Here is a 25,297-nt window from a genome sequence, read left to right as displayed (position 1 = left end):
TATCACCCTATCATGTTGGGCCTCTCATGTGTCTTGGGGATGGATCTCTGCTCTTCTCCTCTGGAGGTGCATTCTCAGGAGTTGGGTGAAACCAGCAGCTAATGGCATTACATATAAATATGAATAATCACTCAGTCATTGACTTGGCAAGCATGAAAAATTCAATAAACTGTTACAGTCAGAGGGATCAGGATCAACACACATTGTCCTTGAAATCCTCCTCGGACTTGGGGTAGCTGATAGTACAAGGGGCATCATTATCAGCAGGTGAGGAATTCTTCTGAGTGTTTGAGGTTTAGGGTTCTCTGAGATTCCTGAAAGGAACTGGTTTTGTAAGTGCTTTCTGATAGCAGAGTTGTTTTAAAGCATCTCATTATTTAAGCACCATGAAGCATTACTCACTTTGGATTATTTGTACAGTGCTTTTCTTCTCGGATGATTCAAAGACTTGGAGACAAATCCTGTCTTTTGCGTTGCAGAAAGACCATTTGCTGTTTTTCTTCCATTTCTTTGGCTTTTGAAAATATTAAGGAAGACAAACCAAAACAAAACAGGAATACCCCTGAGGGAGCAGTTCGATCATTGATGCTTGTTCTAACATGAATAGTATGAGCAAGATGTTCAGTCTTTTTTCCTAGTCAAGGACTTAACAGTCCCTTCAAATTTCTCTTTCCAAAATAATGTTCATGTTGTCTGCAGGATTTTTGCTTTCTTAACCATAGAACTCCTTTTCTATATTCCTAGAATATTAAGTTTTCATTTTTCTGAGGAAGCTAAAATAAAAAAGAGAGAAATTCTAGAAGCTACAAGAATGTCCTGAAGGTGCAATATAGATGTTTTTATGTACATTTTAAATTATTGCCTGAACTCACAGCTTATTCCTTTCTTCATCTCTTGAAATATTTCTTCCTTGCAGAATTAGAAGCTGTTCCAAGAACATAAATTCTTACATATGATTTATTCTTAAATTTTAGTGAATTGTTTGGTTTTTTTTAAAGCAGAGCATTGATTTTAATTTATCCTCATCAGTCAAGGACCTTATTTGCTCTGACACATTCATTCAAATCCTACACTTTGAATCTCTAAATTATGTCTCTTTTTGCAAATTATCCTCTAAGTAGCTAATATATTAAGTGGCATAACTAATGGAGCTCAGATTCTTCTGTGGTTTTCTGCTAAATGGTGCTTTTGTCAAAAAAAAGGTAGCAAACTGATTCTAGTAAACTTGTGCATTTCTTAGGTGGAAAGAGATTGTAAAATCTTCCTTCTGCATTATGGAAAATATTAAACCTGATAGTAAATCATCCCAATTATTTGTCGTTTATGGGAGAAATCCCAGGGCCAAGCTCTATTCACTCAGAAACTCTGTAAATGGATTCTGTGCTGTATAATAAGTTGTTATGATCAGGCAGGAGGCCAAGTACCAGATGGATTGATGGTGTTCTACCAGAGGTATGGCCACATCAGCTGCCTCTGTTAGGAATGTATTTATTGGGGAAAAAGTCAGCCTGACAATTGGAGTTCAGTTCGTGCTATCAAAGCAAGTTAGTCTCATGATCCTGGAATTAGATTGGATGCTTTGTTGAGAGCACTACTTCCATCTGATTTTAGGATCTTCTCCGTCGTGGTTTAACCCCAGGCAGCAGCCAAGCCCCACACAGCCACTTTCTCACTGCCCCAGCAGTGGGATGGGGGAGAGAATCAGAAGGGAAAAAGCTAGAAAACTCATGGGTTGAGATAAAGACAGTTATAGGGAAAGGAGAAGCTGTGGCTTTGCTTCACACACAAGCAAAGCAAAACGAGGAATTCATTCACTGCTTCCCATGGGCAGGAGGTGTTCAGCACCTCCAGGAGAGCAGGGACCAGCAGGTGTAATGGTTACATGGGAAGACAAACACCATCACTCCAAACATCCCCCCCTTCCTTCTTCTTCCCCCCACTTTATATACTGAGCATGATGTCCTATGGTATGGAATATCCCTTTGGTCAGTTTGGGTCACCTGTCCCAGCTGTGTCCCCTCCCAATCTCCCATGCACACCCAACTTCCCTGCCAGTGTGACAGGACAGAAAGCAGCAAAGGCCTTAGTTCTATGTAAGCTCTGCTCAGCAATAACAAAACCATCTCTGCATTATCAACCTTGTGTTCTGCACAAATCCAAAATTTCCAAAAATCCAAAATCCCCATAATAGCCACTGTGAAGAAAGTTAACTCCACCCCAGCTAAAACCAGCATAGCATATCCTTCCAAATTAGCATGCTGCTTCCTGCTCTAAAAAGAATGGGTTTGCTGAGGCTGTTTTAGAGTAGAGAAATCAAATAAATGGAGTTCTCCACAAGTGTCAGTAAGGATGCATACAAGATCTTAGTTACTTAGTGTGAAACTGAGCTTTCTCATAAAACCTGTGGTCTGTGAAGGGAGGAGTAGCAAAGCAGCTCACAAATCAGTGTCTCTCTGGAGCTGCCACCTGTTGAAAGAGGGGAATGTTAGTCACTTTGAAGCACTAAACAAATTATAGGAAAAGTTGTATCAACAGTCTGAGCTTTTCTACAAGAAAAAGGCAAATTCAGTTAGCATATTTCATAACCCCAGGGAGAACTGAAGATTTGACTCATGGCCTAATCTAAATTCTACATTCATTGCTTCATGGTGAAAACAGGAATTTAATCCCAAAGCAATCTTATCATAGCACATGTCTCAACATGTGAGATCAAATCCATACTGTCAAATTTCATGTCTGTTCTTAGGCATTAAACATAGAAAAGTGTAAAGCCTGAACAACCTGATCTGTTTATTTCCAAGACATATTTCCAAAGTAGGTCTATGCAAAAGGGTGCAAGTACATTTATAGAGTGGGAATGCACCTGGAATCCTGGCCTGGATCAGGAACAGTGTGGTCAGCAGGACCAGGAGGTGATTCTGCCCCTGGACTCAGCACTGATGAGGTCACACCTTGAATCCTGTGCTCAGTTCTGGCCCCTCAGCTCAGGAGGGACATTGAGGGGCTGGAGCAGGTCCAGAGAAGAGCAACGAGGCTGGTGAAGGGACTGGAGCACAAGTGCCATGAGGAGAGGCTGAGGGAGCTGGGGGTGTTCAGCCTGGAGAAGAGGAGGCTCAGGGGAGACCTTCTCACCCTCTGCAACTCCCTGACAGGAGGTTGGAGTCAGGTGGGGGTTGGTCTCTTCTCCCAGGCAACCAGCAGCAGGACAAGAGGGCACAGACTCAAGCTCTGCCAGGGGAGGGTTAGGTTGGAGATTAGGGAGAGATTTTTTTATGGAGAGAGTGATCAGACATTGGAATGTGCTGCCCAGGGAGGTGGTGGATTCACCATCCCTGGAGGTTTTCAAGCTGAGACTGGATGTGGCACTTAGTGCCATGGGCTAGTGACCACGGTAGGGTTGGACTTGATGATCTTTGAGGTCTCTTCCAGCTCAGTTGATTCTGATTCTATGACATGACTTCAGGCAGTGTAGCTACCTGTGTGTATCTGTGGTGCTGCTTTACATTCCCTTTATAACTAGTGAAGGGAAATAAGTACATACAGGCTGCATTTATTCTCTCCCCGAAGCAGAGCCTTTAAAATGGGCTAGATGAATTACAGTGGTAGTGCTTATTTCTCTGCTTCATGGTTTCTTGCATGTGTTCAGGTGAATCACTCCTGAAATTTTCTGCATTGGGCAACTTACTGACCCAAGATGAGGCTCCTGCATTCTCTGCAGAAGAAGCAGGGTAACCATGTAGGTGCACTGAAGGATACAAACTAAAACAAACTTTTTCAGACAGTTCTGAGTTCAGTGAGAGCACAGTGCCAGTCATGGCTTGGAGTTTCTTGACTGTGTCAGGCTGAAGCAAGTCAGATGACCTTCAGCCAGCTTGTTTGTGGCACATTTTTTGTGTTTTGGCTTGTACAGGTGTCCTTTTGATTCAGTAAACTACCTGATCTTGATCTACTACTTAGCCCTCAGATTCTGTGGACTTAGATTTAGAAAAACACAGCTCTTCTTTGCAGCTTCCTCCAGCTGGTCAGCTGCTGGTTTGAACCTGCAAATTTCAACCTCCTGCTTTAGAGAACATCCTCCTATACCTGTCAGAAAGGCATTTCTTTCTCAGTTTATCAGCTGCCCTGTGAGTTTTCTTTAAATGCTGCGCGGGACAGAAGCTCATGCTCACATTTTTTAGGGCACTGTGAGACACAGCCTTTGTCCCAGTGCCTGGATGCTTGATACAAAAGTCCTGACTAATATTTGCTGGTGGAAGACTCCTCTGCCTCACTCTCCTCTTCCTCAGGAGCATCTGATGCTGGCAGTGTGCTGGCAGCTCCTGTTGGCACAGGGAGCTGACACGAACATGTCACCCATTGTAGAATTGCTGCTTGCTGGGGAATGGGTGTCTGTGCTTTGCTGGTGCCCATAAAATTACTATAAATTGTAGACAAGCTTGAGGTAAAAGCAGAAACAATTTAACCAGCTAAAGAGCGTAAGAAATCAATTGCTGTACTTCAGGCAGATACAGAATAGTGGAGCAGTTAGAGTCCTTGTTGTTACTGCTCATTCAGGGCTGGCTTCAGCATGGTTTCTTTGCCTTCGTTTTCTTTTCAGCTAGCAGGTTTAAGCCAGACTAACTCCCAGGGTGACTGGCAGCTCCCTGGAGATGGGATCTGGCCTTCAGCTGTGCTTTGTCTTGCTTCCAAAAATAGATTCTGGTTTGGGATGAAGTCACCCCTTCTGTCATCCCTATTTCTGCCGAGCATAAATTCACCCTCCTGGCCTCCTGCAGTCCAGGATATATCTGCCTGAATAAAAAGGCATCAGATTTGTCTCTAGTGCCCTCATCACAAAGAAGGCCCATGGATTGTGTCTTTCAGCTGAGGGGATGTGGCTTCACACTTATTTGCCTTAACCTATTTACACAATGCAGTCCCCAGTGGGCAGATAACAGAGGAAGAGTTACATTACCACTGGGTTTAAATGCATAAGCTGTGTCCAGCACAGACCTTTGAAAGTACTTGCTATATAAAAGGCAGTGATGAATGTGAATCATTGATAAAACCTGGTATGATGGAAAAGAAACTGAGGGATGGTTTATGTCTGAAGTAAATGAGCCACAACTGTGGTTTGTGGGAATCAGGGAGGCAGAGCGATGGCATTTTTCCTAACTGGATGCATGACTGTACAATGGAAATAAGAGTTCTGTCTGAGACATTAGAATATTGGAATAATGATAAACCATTCATGCCAGTGACAAAGTGTATGTACATGGACCATGTTGGACAGAGTGCAGAACATTCTTGCCTCAAGGCAAGGTCATAGAACTCACCGTGGTGAGCAAGAGAGACTTCTGCTGTAAATCTTAGGGCACATAGGTGCCAGGAGTTCCTGTGGCACACCCTCAGGAGAAGCAGAGCCTTGGGCTGCCCAGTTCCTACTGCTGGTTACAAGAGTCGAGTTTTTTAGGGCTCTTTGTTTCAGACCAATGATTTTAAGATGAACATGGGATCAGCATATCTAGCTGTCAAAGTTCAAGTTGATTAGTTTAAAGGAATTCAATATGATAAAGTGTTAGAAAGATTGGGGTGTTTTAAGGCATTTTTAGATTTTTGCCTGTGAAGCTGTTGTACTCTGTTGTTAACTGCAAGAGTTTCTTCTTGTTGCAGAAGGATTATGGTTGTACTTGTTAATGGTTTTACTTACCAGTTAAGCTTCTTTACCAGCAGAAGAGACACAGTCTAATATCTAAGAAAAAGAAATTGTGAAACCTTTACAATAAACTCAGAGAAACAGACATTTAAGTAACTAGAATGTAAAATTTTACTGGTTTAGTAGTCTCTTTTACATTTAATAGTTCCAAATGTGCAAAAACCTCCAATTAAATAATCTGTACAGTGCTTTAAAAAGGGTGTGGAAGAAAAGGGGTTTGTGTCTGGGAGGGTGGTCAGCTGGGTGGATAGGGTGTTTCTCTGCACTGCTTTGTTATTAATCTGTGAAGCTGTAACCATGAGAAGCAGAATTCTCAAAACCAGTCAGGTCTGTCAAGCAGAAGTATCTGGAAGGAAACAGGTACACAGCTCCTATGGCTGTTCTCATCAGGATGGCAGGAAGGTGCTGAATCAACAATATGTTTGTCAGCTAGTTTAAAGATATTATCTTACTAGATGTCAAATAATTGGAAGATATATTGAAGAAGACTTTACCCTCTGCAAAGGCCTCAGAAACCAATTTATCCTGAAATAATCCCTAAATTTGAAAAAAGGGAAACAAACTGATATGGTCACTGTGCTGTGAGTAAACTTGAATTCCTGTGTGCTTGCAAGAACTTACCTGAAACTTCATGATTAGCAGTGCTGGGAAATACTAGATAGCTGTGCTTGTATTTGTCTGTGTTTATGCTGTGTGAAAGCTATGGGAAGTGCAGGAATAGTCTCTGAGTAGTAAAGATTCACTGTTTCCCATAACTTAAAAATGTTCACATTATGTTTGTTCATTTTGTGCTTGGACAATTGTTGCTGTATGTTCAGTTTTAGTTTTGGAGCTTTCTGTAGGCCCTGCAACTGTGTTTAAAGACACACTCCATCAAAGTCTCTGCACCACTTGTTCAGTGAGTTGAATCTGTTTTTACTGGGAGACTTTTGGAGCTAAGCATCTCCAGGGGTTTCCTGGAAGATAATTCTGCATCCTGAAATACAGATTAACTAGTCAGATAATTACATCTCAGTAAAGCCTTCTATTAATAGCTATCCTTGCTTTAATGTTTAGATACACTTCTAGAATTCACATAGCCTTTTGCCAGTTCTTTGTGTTTCTGCAGCTTTCAGTGCACGAGAAAATGTCCATTTGTTTCCCAATTACAATTTATTACATTTTAAATTATAAATGTGTGCTGTGGTATCCTTACAGGATTGTTCTGTAGTTAATGGCCACTTATGTATCCCCCTGGAACTTTGCTTTTTGTGGTAATAACAAAAAATGCATGTTTAAATGTGAAGAAATAATCTTGTGATTCTTTGCCGAAAGATTAATGGATAGAAGTCTTTGTAATGACAGTTCTGGCAGGTTTGGTCCTTGCAGTTCTATTTTTCTGTTGACTTACAAACCTCTAATAGCAAGAACAGACTGAGGGCATATAGAAAAGTGTACTCATACAGAAAAGTTGTTCTAGTTTCTCGTGCATCCTCAGGAAGGTGATTTCACCTGACTCATAGATTACAGAGTTGAAGTTAAGCTGGGACTGGGTATCCCCAGGAGGTCTGGGTGCCAGTGCTGTGGCTTGGGAGCTGAGACAGTCTCTAACAGTTCCTGTTGTTCAGTTTGTTTTCTCTGGAGATGGGGATTCTTTGAATCAAGAGTTAAATGGAAGAACATTGGATATGGAAGACTGTGACTTTCTGCCGTAATCTACATTTAGTTTGGAGTGTTGCACTGTTTAAAGAGTTGGTACTAACCATTTGTGTTGTCACTGCAGCTGTCTACTCAAGGAGATGCCAGCCAGGTGATTGGGCCACTCACAGAGGGACAGAGGAGGAATGTGGCTGTAGTTAATTCACTCTACAAACTGCACCAGTCAGTTCTGAAGGTAACCAACCCCTGGCATTTCTCTTCTGGCCCTGATGTTAACTTCTTTGCTCTGTCATATGCACATTCTCTTATTAGTTGATGAGAAGTCTGACAAATACAGCCCAATTTTGGGTTAAGTGCTGCACCTTGCTGTGCATTTGTACAAGTCTTTGACACTTGGTTGGCCCCTGTAAGCACCACAATGTGACAAATGGCCAATGCTGGGAGAGGAGTGAAAGATGCATTTATAGAGAATAATCACATCTGACAGCTGTTATTTTGTGAACATAAGCAATTGAACTCCTGTTATTTCCTATCTGTCTTTGCACTGATCACCCTGATAGCCCTTGTCTGCATCTGTCTCTGCCCAAGCTTATCTCTTTCAGAAGACCCTCACTGCTTTCCCACGATTGTGGCTAAACTGAAAAGGGGAAGGAAAGGGTGAAATCAAGAAAAGCAACACCTCACAAATATCTCTGTGCATTATTACTATGACCAAAGTCTGGCCTGGAAATTTTTTAGGATGGAGCACAGTAATGAATAATTTCATTTTACTTTGGCTTAGTGATGCCAATGGTTGCACAGTCTGTGTAAATTAAAACAAACAGATCTACTGGTAGTTGAGGTTTATCATGTTTAAATCCTAGCCTGCTTAGAAAAAAAGGTCATGAGCACTCCTGACTCTGGGAATGTTTAAAGAATGTTAAAAAATGCTAAAAAGCCCATAAAATTTGCTTGGATTTTGCAAACAGATGGTAGATCAACTTTTAAGTCTGCTTTCTCTGATGTATTTAGTAATGAACCTCATGTGTCTTAGTGTTGGAGGGAAATCTGATATGATTCAGTCTTTGAGTTCAGTACTTATCTGGCTCAAAAATACTATTGTGTAGTATGTTCATAACCATAAGGAAATAGGTAGAATATTCCTTCAGATCATTCCTTGACTTTCAATTCTAACATTGTTGTAGCTGCACATAAACAAGTATTTAACATGTTGTGGTATAATAGTCATAGTACTGAGAAAGAACAATCATTCTTTCCAATATTTGCCACAGAGCTGCTTGTATAGTTCTCCATGAAGTCTATACTTAGCAGTGGGAGAATACACCAGTTATTTTTGTTCTGTTTCTGTTAGCCCTTCAGCTAAATTTCATCTTAACTCCATTGAATCATTTCTTTGCTAAGGCAGAAGCAGAGTACATAGGAAATTTGAGAGCAGAGGACTGACACTGGTGCACTGTCTGTGTAAACCACATTTCATGGTTACCTGTACCTATGTAAACCACTCATTACTAAGGATAACCCAGTATGTTTTCAAGTGAAGTTAAATATTACAGCTTTTAAGAATTTGTTGGATGCTATTAACAATTACTTTAACATTTTTAGGTCATTACCAATCAGAGTTCATTTCCAGCAGCTGCTGAGCAAACTATCACAACTGCCTTAAAGGTAAGTGAATGTTCACATGCTGCAGGGATAGGGGTGAGCTTTGCTTTGCTTGTTGCTCTCACAATGGGCACTTATTTCCCACATATTATTTTGTGTCAGTATGTTTAGTAACAGGTATACAGATATTCTGACGTGTATAATTTGCTGTATCTACAGCTCCATATGTGTTGCATGTATCAAATCACTGCCTGAGTAGTGTTTTGTTCAGAATGGTCAGAACTCTGATGCCATCTGACTGTGGAAGTAAATGTCTTTTTCTGCAGCATTCACACAGCAATAGCTGCACCCTTCATCACCCTCTTCCTCCCCATGACACATACATCACATTATGATTTTTGGGCTGCCTGGTGCTTTCCTGGAGGGGGATGTGGATGGTGGAGCCTCTGCAGATGAGAGCTCTGTACATCCATCGTGCTGGGCACTGTGCTGGGAGGGGTTGTGTGCAGGGAAGGAAGGGCAGTTTGTGTCTGGGGGATGAACAGCTGAACCAAGTGTGTGTACTGAGACAAGCATGTGTACAAATAGGAATGCCAGATTGTTGTGCACCTTTTTAAAGGAGGGCTATACCCAGAAGTAGTAAACAGCCTCATTTCTGGGCTTTTCTGGTAAAATTAATTAAAGAGAGATGTTTTCTTAGGCTTTGGTCTTTGCATTTAGCAGTTTCTAACACAGAATAATAAAAATCACTGCTCAAATGAGCTGTTTCTCCAGGTATTTTCGAGGTGTCAAAATGCAAATGCTTCTAGTTTCGTTTTCCTTACTTCTGCCTTTTTCTTCTTCTATTTTAGGCAGTCCATGATCTAATGGGTAGTGCTGTTCAGCCGTTACTGAACTCTGTGGGAGATTCAGTGGAAGCTATTATCATCACTATGCACCAGGAAGATTTCTCTGGGTAACTAGAAATATCTTTTAAATTTACCATTGCTCTGGTAAGATGCATATGCATAATAGATTGTTATTGCCACAATGTCCTTGAAGCAGGAGTTCTTGTTTGGTGAAGGGAAGGCAATGCTTCGTGGTCACTGAGCAGGGAAAGCAGAATTTCACCTGTCTATTGAAACAAATTAATCAGGTAGCATCTGTCTTTGTCCCTTTTCATTCTTTTTTTTTTTCTTTGCCTACCTGTAAAGTTCATTTTGAACAGAAGGCTAAAGCCAGGCAGAGGCCACTTTTGTGCTTACATCTCCTTTAGCTTTCAAAACTTGTTTTGTGTGGCCAGTCTTCAGAACTGCCAGTATTCCTGTTTCTCAAATCCTCTGATGAAATAGGTAATTTATTTTTATGTAAATCTCAGATTTAGTGTGTTATGCTATTTTCCCATAGAATTTGCATTAACATTTCCAGTGTTCTTTATGTACAAAGATCTTATCTATAATTGAGACTTCCTTAATGTTATTTTGGCTGTCATGTCTGTTCTGACATTGCTTATATCATCATCACTTGTCCTGTTTTGTGACTTGGAAAGTCACTGAAAATAGTGTATTCTCAGAGGTGTTTTGAATTTTCATTTTTGACTTGTTTTTTTTTTCCTTAACAACCCAATATTTTACCCTCACCATCTTTATTTTCTCAGCAGTAGCAAAATACCTCTCTAGGTGGATGAACTGTTTCTAGCCAAAGGCTGAGTTTGATTAGGTAGCTCAGGTTCCTGAGTTTGGAGTCCAAGGAGGAGAAAGGGGATTGATTTCTGTGTCCAGGGGCTTCTCTGCTGCTTCTGTGACACTGACTGTATAATCCTGGGTTTGGAGGAATCTAGGAAACTGATTCTATGCAGAAAACAGGTTTGGGATAGGCTAAGCTAGTAACCCTGTGACATATGTTTGTGTTTTATGATCCATTATTAGAGTTTCAAATCAACAACTAGGACATTTAAATTTAGGGGCTGGGTTTGAAGTTTAGGCTCTGAACTGATGGAGGCTCTGCAAGTCGGATAGGAGTGAGGTGGTTTCCTTTATCTTGTTAGGATGGGAACAGCTGATAAAGAGATATTTTTTGACTGCAGTTTCAAAGAGAGCTACATGCTCCTTTTTCTGAGTAGAAATGAGACTCTACAATTCATGCCATGACTTCGTGGGATAGGAAAAACATGAAAAAGAATCCAATAGGTTTTGGTTGTGTTTTAAAGATGAATTTAGCTGCCTCTATTTCTTTCTTTTTTTCCTTTTTTTTTCCTTTCCAGATCATTATCCAGCTCAGGAAAACCAGATGTCCCTTGTTCTCTCTACATGAAAGAACTGCAGGGTTTTATAGCAAGAGTCATGAGCGACTACTTCAGACACTTTGAGTGTTTTGACTTTGTCTTTGATAACACTGAAGCCATGGCTCAAAGAGCAATTGAACTTTTCCTTCGCAATGCCAGTCTAATAAGGCCCCTCGGCGAGGGTGGGAAGATGCGACTCGCGGCCGATTTTGCACAGGTACCCTCGTTTCTGCTTCCTGGTGTTGCTTCCCTGATTTCACGGATAAATATCAATGCCTTTGTCCACATCCAAGTATAAACAGGCTGTTGTAGAGATTGGTGCATTCCAGGTCTGAACATCCTCTCTGATGAGAGACTGGATCCTGAGAAATGCACCCACTGAGTAGCTGAAGATCCCTCGTCACCGTGAGGCACATCCAGGGAGGTCTGACAGCTTCCTGTCAAGTGACTGTTGTGTTTAAATTCAGCTGCATCTTGACACTTAATCCCTCTTGGCTGACCTCTTCAGCACGTCCATCATCTGCCACCATTCATTCACTTCATTCTTTCTCTGTCTTCTGATGGAATGGTGTGTCTCTTTCTTAATTGCCCTGTATATCACAGTGCCCACGGTGGTTAGGCTAACTCAGCTGCCTTGCAGTGAAGGAGACAAGCTCAAGAAATACCAATATCCTGGGGAAGAACTGCCCTGTCAGAAACAGAAGGGCAGTTTTCTTATAGGATTTTCTTCATGACCCAATTGCCTTACCTGCCTCTCAGCTTTACCTAATTCCTCTACTGGATTAAAGCACAAAAGGAATTTCCAGATCCATATCCACTCCCTGTCTGTGTTATCTACTGTATTAGAATTTAATTTGTCAGTAGTAACACCGTGTGATTAACTTGCCAAAGAATACATGCATCCACTAGATCAATCTGAGGGTGCTGGTTGTTATTATCCAAGTGGAAAAGGGAATTAGCACCAGCTGTCTGCATACTGAGTGCTGCTTTTGCCTGGTAGGTAACCAAGGTAGGAGGGAGGAATTGCTGCCATCTCCACTCCTGCTTGTGGCTGCTTTGTTTCAGTTGCCTGTGAGTTACATCCTCCTGAGTAAAATGTTCTTATTCATTACTCTAAAGCAGCAAATCAGCTTTTAACCACCGAAATTAAGGGCAAGTTTTCAATTGCTTTCAGTGAGAAGGTTCCATTCCCTGATGTATTTTGAAGACAGTGGCATAAAATTGGAAGGAAGAAAAAAAAGAGACTTGGCTCGTCTTGTGGAAGGAATATAAATAGTTTTTGTAATTTATACTAATTTAACTAAAGTAAGTTATATAAATTTGGGAAATATCTTCACCTCATTCTAGAGTAAGAGCATCTGATCAAAGCACCTGTTATAATAATACTAAAAAATATCACTTGTTTATGTATTTTAAACACTGATTTTTCTCATTCTGACTTGGGCTGCCTTTTGAGTGAGAAATGAAGGTATGTTTTCAGCTGAGTGTAGGGGAATTTGCATGGTCTTCCCCACTGTGCTGAGTGTAACTCCTGAATGGACAGCTGCAAAGATAAATATCCTGATTTCTCTTCTTTGTACTATGAAATCCAAAAGAAAGTTTTTAGTTTATTCTCATCTGCTGCCTTCAGCTGTTGCTGCATCTGGGGCTGCCTTGTGTTTTTCTCATCTTCACATTGCACCATATTTTTGGCTTGTTTAATAATAGGCTCAAGACAAGCAATGTGTCTGTGTCCACAGCCAACTCAACCCTTACTCTGTGCCTCTGAGCATCCCTGCACAGAGCTCCTCAGGGTGTCCCACTCCACAGAGTGGCCTGGACACTATATCCTGTTGCTTGGGATAACAGAAGAAGGGCTGAAACATTTTGTATGTGAGGGCTGTCTTATATCCATGTTTTCTGGGATGTGTGTGCTCCTCCCAAAAACCTGGTGGACTTTGGGCACACACACCAGTGCACCAGCTCCTGGTAGCCTCACTGGGAAGATTGTCACATGATGTGTGCCCCAGTGTTGGGCACATTCTCTGAAATGTGGCTGAAATCTTCATCAGGACAAATTGCTTGTAATTTTGAATTTTCTCTACTCAAAAAGGGTCACATGTTCCTGCTCAAAAATGACTTTTGAGACCTAAAACCCCTTTTGGTATTTTGGGGTTGCTTGCAAGCAAAAGACCTGGGCATAAATCCATCCAGAAGCTTTGGTTAATTTGAGGTCCTATTATAAACACACATGCAACAAGTCAAATAATCTCGGATAGCCTCAGGTTTGGGTATCTCATGTGCTTGTGCACATTTCTTTCGAGGTACTCAGAGGCAGAGTTAGTTATTCTGCCTTATACTCAGCAGAATAGCTTTGGCTGAGGGATTGGAAGATTCTTGCACTGGAAATGTGTTTTACTGAGAAGTTGCCTCAAAACAACAGGTGTCTACACAGAAGGGGGGAAACTGATTTCAAGTTCTCTTCATTCAGAACTGGGTTTGGTGAGGTGCATAACAGCCAATTTTCATGAGTGAGGCTCAGCTACTTGCACAGTTAGGAATTACTGCTGTAGCTCTGTGGAATTCTCTGTCTCAGCCTGTTTCCAGTGTCAGTACTGCATTTGGCTGTTTGTGCATGTTCCAGCAGTGAGACTAGGTGTGTCAGTGTGGCAGCTGTAAACAGAGCTATGAGAGGCTTGAAATGTGCCTGAATGTCATTCATATGAGTTCATGTAAATCAGTGCCTACAGGAACACTGCAGCCCTAGAAAACATGCACAGTGCTGCAAGGTTGTTAGTGTGTCCTGTGCTAAGGTTTCTTGAGACTCTCATTTGAAATATTTCTAGTCTACAGGCTGAATTCACCTGTTTTCATGCTCTGTTTTTATGCAGGCAATTGCACAAGATTACTGCTCAGTTCATCCCATACATATTCCTGAATCAGTTTGTTTTATTTGGGTTTGTATTTTTAAGGTGCCCATAATTCAGTATTCACATATTGAATGCCAAATTCCACTTTTTAATTTATTGCTAGTCAGGCTGAATAAAATGTTCTCCTGGAGGCAAGCAAACCCTGATGGTTTTCAGCCTTACAGTTTCTGGGGAGTATCAGTTCTTCTCCAGAGGACTTTTTAGCTTGCTTTGTATTCAGAGTTGTTTCAGCACTTGGACACACTTTGGGATTGTGGCTTGTCATTCAGGCCTTCCAAAAACCCAATGGAAGTGCTGGACAGTGCAGCAAGGAATGAAGTATAAGCATGATCACTTGAGGAATTTATTTAGAAGAAAAGAGGAATCTACAGTCATAATTTGGCATGGAAATTATTAGTGTGCTACACGGAGTTTGTAAGCTGATACAGGAAAATAGCTATTTATGAATAGCAAATACAAATCACAACTGCATTGAAATAAACTAGTCTGGAAATTGCAAAGACTAAGTAATCATTATTCTTCATGGCATGAAGGCATGACATGATTTTCCATCTATTTTGGAGTGACATATAAGGCTGGAGCCACTGCCTGTGCCAAGAACCCCATCTCATGTCGTGACTGATTATTTTCAGCCTTGTCGAGGGAACTATTTTTATTGGTTCTGCTAATACTACTCTGTATATGCTTTCCTATGTTTCTTATCTAGGTGTGATTTATGGTTGGGTTTTTTGGCATTGTTCAGTGCTGTGTTCAACCAGTTTTGATGGGGTATAGTTAACACTGTCACCGACTCTTCAAGTCTTTCTCAAAAAATTGCTGCCAAATGTTTTATTGAGTTTTCCTAGAAAAATGTTTTTATGGTAGAAGTTGACAATGCTGAAATTTAGTGCAGAAGAAATGTTTCTATCTGCTGGTTAGCCTATGGTCAGAGTCTGGTTTCCTGATTCAATGTGTGGCATTAAAAAGAAGCAAGATTATTAGGCATTTTGATTCCTAAAGATGTAAACAGATTTGCTCATTTGATCAAATATGATGATGCAACTGTAAAAGTGCTTTCTAACATTTTTCCTAAAAATTTACCTTTCCAGTTTCCTACAGAGAAGTGAGAGCAGCAGGATGCTGTAATCACAGTTGTACTCATAAGAACACAGACTACTAAAGCTAAAATGCACTTAATGTTTAATGCTAATTATCATCCTGGATAGAGGAAATTATTTTCTGATGTGTGTTATTTTAGAGGTGTTGTAGCTGAAGGATTTACTTGAACATCAGCTGGTTTAGAATTGCTGCATTGGGGAGAAATCAAATTCCACATCCCTTCAAGGCCGGGTTCTTTCATCTAATAGTTCAGAGCTCTTCTGCTCCCTTGCTTGTTAAAACATTCCTCCCTGGTGAATGGCTAGGAAAAAAGCATTTTGAGTTAACATTTAAAAACTTGGGATTCATCTTGGCCAGGAGGAAATGTAATTGCTAAAAATTTAATGTTAAGATTTTCCAGCTGAAAAAACCAGCTGTTTACTGGTGAGAGCTCTTGAAAATCCCACAGTAGGCACTAAAGAATAACTTCACTGTGGGGTTTTTCAAAGCACTCTCCAATATATATGCATTATCTGTATCCTGACTGCGTATTAGCTTCACCCTTGGGTTGCTGAACATAATCCAATTAGAGGAGCCAGCCATGTGATGTATTTTTTACAATATGGCCCAGCCAGTGAATAGTTCAGCAGATAATTGACCCCCTAGCCATGGGCTATGGCAGGGTCATAGGAGATGGAAAGGTAATAGAGCCTTTTTGGGCTTAGAGAGCAAGAACCATTGAGGAGAAGCATATGTTGCTGCTGTGTTCTGTGAAGCATAGCAAACTAACATTAATAAATCATGGAAAAGCAATGGGTTTTGAACAAAGTTAGAAGAAATGAGGCAGAGTCATTAAGCCTTCTTCTGTTGTATCTGCTGCTTCCTTTTTGGCAAGGACATGCATCACCTCCTGCTTCCCTTGGGCCCTGTGTTATGATTATCTCATATTAGTCAGTCAAGCCTCTGTGGTTGCATATTACTGCTTGGACACGTGATTTATCACTGAATTTAACCTGGATATCTGAATTTTCAGATTTGCAGTTCTGGAAGGGAGAAGTGGAAAAAGAAACAAAAAATACTTCTTACCCGTCTGTATGTAATCACCAACCCGTAACAGCTCACAGGCTTTGGAAACTGTAGCTGTATCTCACAGCAAAAGCTGCTACACTCTAAACGTGCTGTGTGAATCAACAGTTGGTGCCATTTCAGGTGATGACAGGTAGCAAAACCAAGAAGTGATGGATGCTCAATCCTCTGCCCAATTCCAGCACCTTAGGAACAGCAGCTGTTCCGGCGAGAGGTTCCTCCCCAGCACTTGCTCCTGGGCCAGCAGAGCTGGCTGGCTTGGTGCTCAGCAGGGACACAAAACCCCACTCAGTGCTCTGCAGAAAGGAGGGGAACAGCAGGAGGATGCTGCAGCATCTCACTACATCTTTGGGCTCAAACACCTAAAATCCAAGCAAAGAAAGCAGTCTTAGTTATGACGTGAAGTATGTTTTTTGTTGGAGAGATTGGGTTATAATGCACAGCAGAATGGGATTGTAAATGAAAAAAATGCTTTCTGTGGTTTATGTACATTTTTGCATTAGTTTTCACTCATTCCCACTCTTTGTGAGTCAATTTGAGGTGGTATAGTATGCTGCAGAGCTTGAAAACAGTATTTCTCTTTGGCAACTAGCACTTCACGAATCAACCATCTGCTGCCATTAGATCTATCTAGCTCTAGCTATGCTAATAATTTCCTACAGTGCATAAAGGTTGAAGATGAAGTAATAGCATTTTCCAAAGTGAATTTTCTTCTTTAGTACTTAAGACTAAAAATGTTGTTTTATGGAAACTGCAAAGTATATTCAAGAGAATTCACTTAAAGTTGTTTTAATAAGGAATTGGTTAAGCTGTAGGAAGTTTCACTTATGTCTCATTACTTCAGATTATGTTTCAGGAGTGAAACAATCTTTTCAAACTTATTAAGCAAAATTGTATTTTGCTATGCTGTTGTTTCTTTCCCCTCCTGAGTACAGTTTGATCTGCACATCTCTGTTTCCACAAGCCAGACTGGTGGTTTGTTGCCTGTTATCAAAGTCTCTAAAGAACCTAAAGGAATTATCTTCTCCCTGGTCCCTCACAGCTATAAACCCAGAGCTCCCACCAGAGCTGGGACACCAACTCCTGCAGGATATCAGTTACTTCCAGCTGCCCCCAGCCAATACTGATGCCTGAAGGGAAGCTCTGGAGAAATCAGTCTTGATCCTATTTGGTTTTCAGGATCTTTAGGGTTCTTGTATCATAATGCAGCAAAACATACTTAATTAGCTCCTCTTTTTTGGCTGCTTGCTCCTGGTCCTGTGCAGCAGACCAGCCTCTTGGCTCCTGTGTGTGCTGGGAAGTGTCCTGGGGGAGCAATGTGCTGTGGAGTTAGGTTGTACATGCTCTGCAGCCCAACACACCTGCATGAGGGAGAGGGACCTCAGCCTCAGGCTGTGAGGGTGACTGGGGGACAGGACAGGGATCCCACCCAGCTGGAGAGAGTTCATAGAGACAGGGATCCCACCCAGCTGGAGAGAGGGGCCAGTTCATAGCCTGAATGAGAAGATCTGGGGCCCAGGAGGGCAGCAGGGGGGATGGAGCCAGGTTCTTACCCAGAGCCTTATTTCCTTATTTCCACTTCCCAGATTTTGACTCACTTTGTGCTCCTGTCAGTTCCTGCTTAAAATAAAATGCAGAGTTTAAGTGACCTGGAAGTGCTTGATGGGGAGCATGTACTCCAAGGTCCCTAGGCTCAGGCAGTGACCGTGCACTGCCCTAGGATAGCTCTGTGGGACATTCCCCATCACCTGTCCTGGTCTGCAGAGGAAGCCAAGGGGCCTGGGTTGGGTCCTCTGGCTCTCCCAGCTGAGTGTCATGGAGGAGGATACTCCTACAACACAACCCACCTGACCTTTTGAGGTGTCCACCTTGGGGAAAGATGTGTCACCTCCCAAGAGTGGCTGTTTCTCTCCACTGAGTATGAAGTGAACCTGTAGATGTTGAGAAGTAGGTGAGAGGACTCCCAACCTTCCACCTGCTCTTAAAGATGGGTGTGTGAAGTATATGGCCTTGGTTTGCATTGATTGCTTATTTAATTTCTTCTGGGTTTAGATGATAATTCACCACACCATGTTTCTTGTTCATGCTGGAACCCCTGCGTGGTTACCTGCTCTTGGCCAAGCTGGTGGCCCAGCAGCTCTGGCTGAGGAAATTCTACAGCCAGAAAGAATAATTGAATAGTATTGAAGTGTCATATCACAAACTCTTTGAAACTCATTCAGCAATATGACTTAAATGGGAAGCTCATTGTATGGTGGTTTTGATCTTGTTACTTATTTCAGCTGTCGTCCTTAGAAACTTAGTTTAATTGTGCATTATGTGTAAATCAAAGCCTGAATAGTCTTTCAAGTTGGGGATTTAAAAACCAAATGTAGAGAGTAAAGCTTGATCCCTCACTTGACTGAAACCTCAGGAATGCAAAAAATAAAGACTTAATCCATATCTGACTAAAATTACTTGAGGGTTTTTCTGAGTTTGTATTGGTGTGCAGATTAACTGAAATTCTGCTGTGTGATGTTCATGTTCAGCCTGGGATCCAGGAGGGATTGTGTGTCCTCACTATTAATGAATAGCCTGTGACAGAATTCAGAGGTAAAAACCCAAGCAGAGCCTGGCTCTTGTTCAAAAAGGCAGGAGAACTCCAGTGCTTAAAAAACAGGAAATGTTTTAAACTTGTTTGTTTTGAAAGATGGATGCTGTGACTCAGAGCCCAAACAGGATGAAAATAAGTATGAAAATAATGCTCTCACCAATGCTCTTTTGCCTGCAATTCATGTGACCCTGTGGCAATAGTTCTCTGTCTGAGAACTAGGGTTTGTGCCCCACAATTGCTTTTAAGAAGGAATCACTTTAACCTTATCCTTGCCAAAGGAAAGCGTGCCCAGCTGAGAAGGGTCTGCAGTTTTACTGCTTTGCAGTGGTTTGTGGAGCTCTGCCTACATTTGCATCCTTCCCAGGCTGTGGTCAGTTTTTTGGGGCATTGACATAAATGCTTCATCAGGAAACTCACTGCCAATAAAACAAACCTGCTGCAAGAAACAAAGCTTCAGTCTGAAGATTGAGATTATTGCTCCTTCAAGGACCCAGTTCTGTATTTTGGGCCAACTAATCGATGCAATGTTTGTTTCCACAGATGGAGTTGGCAGTAGCACCACTGTGTCGGAGAGTCTCTGACCTGGGGAGATCCTACAGACAGCTCAGGTCGTTCAGGTGAGCTGCAGTCACAGTATGACTAACCTGTATTTCAAAACTGATTTATTACCTCGTGTTAGCTCTGATTGAACTAAGAGCTTTTTTGGCAACACCCACCTGCAAATTAGAAATAGATTAAAGTTCTTTTAAATTTTATGCAGAGTATAACTATGATTTAACAATCTTTGTCATGCAAATGTTGGCCAAATTGTACTTTTTTTGTGTTGCTTTCAGTACAGCTCCTGTATGACAGTGAGTTCTATAGTTATCTTAAATGTTTTCACTGAAATACAAAATTTACAGTCCTATGTTGTTTAATTACAATAGGCAACTGCTGTACATTTTTGCAAACTGGACCTGTGTTGGAAACCCAAGATGCAGAGTAGTGGCAAAAAGTTAAGATGATTAGTTCCTAATGCAAATTGCCACACATAGAGGCATTTTTCTAATGCATAAGATAAGCTTTTTCTTCCTTTTACAAGTGTGTTATTACATTTTCCAGACCACTGCTGTTCCAGACCAGTGAGCACATTGCCAGTAGCCCAGCCCTGGGAGAAGTTATTCCATTCAGCATTATTCTTCAGTTCTTGTTTACAAGAGCACCACCAGAGCTAAAATCACCCTTCCAGGTAGGAAGATCAACCTGTCTTTCCCTCTCAGGTGACCTAAAGAGGAATGAACATTGTAGTTTTATTTAAAAGTTATCAAAGCTCATATTTTATATGATTTGTTGGCTTTTGGTTTTGTTGTGGCAAAGGTGTTGTGGTAATTGACTTCTTCTTTTGATTAATTAACAGTGGGAATATGATAACCTGATTTTGAATAGGTTCTCAGCTCTTTACTATTCTGTCAGCTCATAGAAGAAATTGCAGCTCTTTTCCCAGACTGAAAATTGCCCAGCTCCTACTCATGTAAGATGCAGGAAATCTAGATAAAAACCCTTGTGAGAAATGGGCCAAGAGCTGATGTGGGAAATCACCTCTGAGCTCCCACATAACACACTGGGCTATTTCTATTCATTGTCTCCAACTCCTTCTGCATCGCTGCAGCATTGGGAGAGCCTCACGTAGCCTTCACCGTGTCATCTTTGATTCTTAAATTGCTGTGCCTGTTTCCCTTTTGGTGCCTGTGTGTAACTGCTGTCTGTGTTTCTCTGTCAGAGGGCTGAGTGGTCCATCGCCCGCTACTCGCAGTGGCTTGATGATCACCCATCAGAAAAGGACAGACTCGCTCTCATACGGTAAAAACTGTGCTTCTTTCTTCTCTGTGTTTGTGAGAATGGAGCAGTGACTTATCTGTACACCAGAACTGGTCTTGAAAAGTGAAAAAATGTGCCTTAGGTGATGAGCAACCTACTCTGGTGGAAGGTGTCCCTGCCCAGGGCAGGGGGTGACACTAGATGATCTCTAAGGTCTAGTCCAACTCCTAAAATTCCATGATTCTATGTATCATAGAATTACCCTGTCTCCACTCATGGGATGAGCTGCAAAAGGGCAGAATATATAAACTGAACTGTCCCCTCCACCTCCTGTACCCAAACCCTCCAGTGCCTTTGGAAGCAGCACATAATCCTCTTGCAAAAGAAGGAAACCATGCACAATGTTGGTTTAGATTAATACTGAGTTTAAACTGCCTCCCTCTCTTAACTGTTGGAAAGTCAAAGCTGCAGCTGTCCTGTCTTCTGTATGGGGAAAGAGAAGCTTTGGAAGCGTGACCCAATGCAAATGTAGGTAGAAATCTAAAAATGTGAGACCCTTGTTACACCCCTGTGATGTTTTTCTTCAGGAAGTCAGCCCATGACCTTTAGGAAGTGATAATTACATCAGATTTTTTTTGAATCTTGTTAGGGTAGATGACTTTATAACTCGATACTATTTTGCATCTTAAAATGTTAGGGAAAGTTATGAAGAGTCTTGTTTTTCAAAACAAGTTTTTTTGAAGTATGTTAGAGAGAACAGATGAGTTGTGTGAATATGACAGAGCCAGCCCTGAGGATCCTCAGGATTCAAGGCTCAGATGATCATTTCGCTCCTAATGCCCTAAGTCTTCCCTCCAGTGGCAGTTTTTGCTCAGTGTCAGCCACTCCAGTGGCACAGGAGAGGCTGTCCCACATAGCTGTGCCAGGCTCCATCTGGCCTGGGAGCCAACCCTCTCCTTGAACTTCTGTGCTGGATGCTGCCAGCTTCTGCTGAAGTGATAAAAGCTGACTTTTAAGTTCCAGCCAGCAGTGGTTGTGCATCAGAAAGTCGACTGTTATCTGTCCACACTTCTGAAGCAGCCAAGAGAAGTCTGCTATAAATATTTACAGTTCTGAGTCTGATAGCACTATACAGTCCCATGTAGTGATTGGGCCAATTAAGGAAATCCTAGTGGATCTCCAGTAGATGTTAGTAGGATTTATTTCTGATGTATTAAAATACAATCTGAGTCTCTTCATGTGTGTATTTTTTGAAAATCAAATACGTTGTTAGTCTAGTTTGTCTACAAAACTAGCTTTGCTTGACTCTCAAGCCATAACACCTTGAATTACAGGGTGTGGGTAATAGGTACAGGGCTGACAGAGCTGTGTATGCAATGAGTTGTGAATATTTGATTGTAATTTCCATCCTGTAGTACTGGCAAAACTGACAATGTTGACTTTCAGATATGTTAGGGAAAGCCAAGAATGCAAATCATTTGAGAACTGATGGGATTTTGTTCTCTTCAATCCTCTTTCACAAGTTCAAAAATGCCATCCTTAAACTACAACAAGCAACAGTCTTTGCTTGCAATTAAATTTCATCCATTCTCAATTAATGAGCTTGCTGGTGGTCATGTTCAGGCACTGAAAAATTGCTCTGACCATGGAGGCATTAAGGGACAAGCCTTGGGACAAGGCAGATAGGCAGAGTCATCCACTAGACCAAGCAGTGTAGCTGAAATACTTCAGCCTTTCCTTTCCATCCTCTCATTGAATCCTTTATTCATCTTGCATGATACCAATATTGAAATGTTTTAACTTTGTAATCTCAAAAATGTGCTGCTACAAGGTTATCACTGGGCATTTTCCAGGGAGACTGGTTGTGCTGCTACAAGGTTATCACTGGGCAAGGTTATCACCTGAACATTTTCCACGGAGACTGTGGTCCTTTTGGTTTGTGCTTGGATATGACTCCACTCCACCTGGAATACTGCACACAGTTCTGGTGTCCTCAACATAAGAAGGACATGGAACTGCTGGAGCAAGTCCAGAGGAGGCCACAAAGTTGCTAAGGGCACTGGAGCATCTCCCTGTGAGGACAGGCTGAGGGAGTTGGGGCTGTTCAGCCTGGAGAAGAGAAGGTTTTGTGGAGACCTCAGAGCAACTTTTCAATATCTGAAGGGGCTACAAGGAGCCAGAGAGGGACTCTGTGCTAGGAACTGCAGTGATAGGACAAGGGGTAATGAGTTCAAACTGAAGGAGGGAAAGTCTAGCTTAGGTGGGAGAAAAAAGTATTTTACTCTAAGGGTGGTGAGACACTGGCACAGGCTGCCCAGGGAGGCTGTGGTTGCCTGGCAGTGTTCACAGCCAGGTTGGATGAGCCTTGAGCAACCTGATCTAGTGAGGAGGTGTCCCTGCCCAGGGCAGGGGGTTGGGACTAGGTGATCTGTAAGGTCCTTTCCAACCCTTAAATTCTGTGATTTTATGACATGGATATTCATTGTCCCAGGTCATGGAGAGGGCAGCTTTGAAGATCTGCCCTTCCCAGAGGCCTCTGTTGGCACTCCAGTGCCTCTTCCCTACCCCTGTTACACCAGAGCAAGGCTGATTGTCTCTGCTCATGCTGGTTGTGTCTCCATCCACTGGATGAGTGGATGGAGACAGAGTGCTCAGCACTCTGCAGCTTCGCTGAGCTGTGAGTTAACTCTTGCCCAGGTGTTTTGGTTGGGAGCTCGTGTGGCACTGCAGTCTGGGAGCAAGGCACAGGGGGTGGCCAGTGCTGGGATGCAGGGAGTGAAGGGGATGGTTCTCGTGCAGACAGCAGCCACTGCTGTATTCCCTCACCTTTCACCATCTCCTCTCATGGCTGGAAGTCATTTCCCAGCAGACTCATTGTCCCTCGTGCAGGAAAGGGAACCTCAGTCACTAGGATGGCCACATCTCACTCATATTTTCTTTAATACTCTCTTGGAAGATTTCTGAGCCTGCTCTTCATGTGTATGAACCTAAGTCAAACTACAGGTGTCCTGCTCTTTTATCAGCCATCCTCCTCCAGCTTTTTTTGCCTGTAGTAGCTCAGCTGTGCTAATTGAACTTGGGATGTTTGGAGCCTTCAGATCCCTGCACTGTCCTACATCAAGATATTATCTCTCTGTTTGCTGCAACCTTGCAAATGGTAATTTTCTGCAACTTCCCTTTGTAACAACTGTGCAATTACTCTAGGGACCTGCTGCTTAGATATTAATTTACTTGTGTTTCCAGGATCCTTACAGCTTCACATTAAAGCTAATTGGAGTGCTTCTTCCGCTCGGTAGGACTTCAATGCTTCACATGCAACGTGGTGTGAATGGTATAAATTAGCACCATTCTGAGCATTTTTGTGCCTTTCTTTCTGCTCGGATCCAGCACGAAGGGTGGGATTTACCTGGCCAGAGGTATATTTGTTTGACTCCCTTCAAAGTCAACAGAGAGCAGCAGGCACTGCTGGGGCTGATTCCTCTCATCCTGAAACAGGTACCTAAAATAGGTCAGTTGTGTTATGTCCTGGAAGCTCCATTTCCTCTGCTTCAGGGAAGGGAGTGTGGGCTGGGACACAGGAGCTGTCTCAGGCAACCAGCTGCCCTGCAGACTTGGAAAGTTGGGTGAGATAACCCTGCTGCAGGCATCCTCCTGGGGCAGGGACTGTGTTGCAAGGAGTGCTTCTTTAAGCATTTTTTTTCCTTTTTAAATTAAGTTTGGATGTGCAACCTTTCTTACCTAAAAGAAACTCTAATGGACATGACAGGATTTGAGCCAGCCTGAAGGACAGTTCGGCCCCTCAAGGGCCAAATTCTTACCTTTACCATTCGAGTGTGGGTTAGCTCCCCACTGGAGCAGAGTGGAAAGCCAGGCCCAGTGAAGGGTTTGTTTCCATGGTAAGTGCTGTCCTTGGCTGCAGAGTGGCTCTGACCATGACCTGCCAGGGGCAGGGACAGATGCCAGCTCAGGGACCACCACGAAAGCCCCATCTGTGCCCTGAGTTTATTCTCAGTGGGCAAAGCAGCCTGCCAGCTCAGCCCCAAGAGCAGAGCTGTGCTGGGTCAGTGCTCTGCTCTGCTCAAACTGGGCCATCAGCAGGCAGGGCAGCTCCAGGGCTGCTGTGTGCAGCCTCCAGCACCTCCAGGCACTCCCAGGCCATTCATAAACCCCTCAGTGTCACTCTGCTTGTCTGTCAATGCACAGTCCCTTTGATCTCTCTATTATGGAATAGCTCAGAGATGTCTCCTGCTAATCTGTTGTCCTACAGGTGATGCTGTTGGGTTTAGCAGTAATTTTTATGGCACTCAGTTAAACAGACCTGAGTCAGACAGATGTGTTCTTACACGGTGTGTTTTCCATTTTCCGCTTCGCCCTGAAGTCTGCAGAGCAAACAGACTTTTAACAAGGTACTAAAGAAGTCTGGGCCTGGTGTCCTCCAGCTGTCCTTGTGATTGATCCTCACCAGAGTGCACAGGGCATGGAGCAGGAGGATCATCTCTGCTTCATCTGGAGCTCACAGTGTACATCAGGCTCCGTTTGACCGAGACAGAGCCCAGGAGGGCAGTGCTAGTATCCACAGTTCCATATAACATTAATTAATCAGAATAATTCTAAATGATGCACATTAAGGTCCCTTA

The 25,297-nt window shown here is 42.4% G+C and overlaps 1 protein-coding gene across 1 annotated transcript in view; it reads left to right on the top strand.

The window, feature by feature from the left end:
• The window catches only part of COG5 (component of oligomeric golgi complex 5), a gene marked incomplete at its 5' end in the record, with an annotated part of 63,791 nt that overhangs the window by 32,995 nt on the left and 5,499 nt on the right, over nt 1-25,297 (top strand). The window contains 7 exons of the mRNA XM_009083132.1: nt 7,458-7,568; nt 8,936-8,998; nt 9,787-9,890; nt 11,178-11,415; nt 19,404-19,480; nt 19,965-20,091; nt 20,623-20,702. Coding sequence (XP_009081380.1) covers nt 7,458-7,568; nt 8,936-8,998; nt 9,787-9,890; nt 11,178-11,415; nt 19,404-19,480; nt 19,965-20,091; nt 20,623-20,702 — 800 coding nt within the window. The remainder of the gene's footprint in view (nt 1-7,457; nt 7,569-8,935; nt 8,999-9,786; nt 9,891-11,177; nt 11,416-19,403; nt 19,481-19,964; nt 20,092-20,622; nt 20,703-25,297) is intronic.

The sequence above is a fragment of the Acanthisitta chloris genome, unplaced genomic scaffold, assembly GCF_000695815.1.
Source record: "Acanthisitta chloris isolate BGI_N310 unplaced genomic scaffold, ASM69581v1 scaffold18269, whole genome shotgun sequence".
NCBI lineage: Eukaryota > Metazoa > Chordata > Aves > Passeriformes > Acanthisittidae > Acanthisitta > Acanthisitta chloris.
Note: the sequence above shows the minus strand (reverse complement) of the source record. Positions and strands in the feature narration are given on the sequence as shown.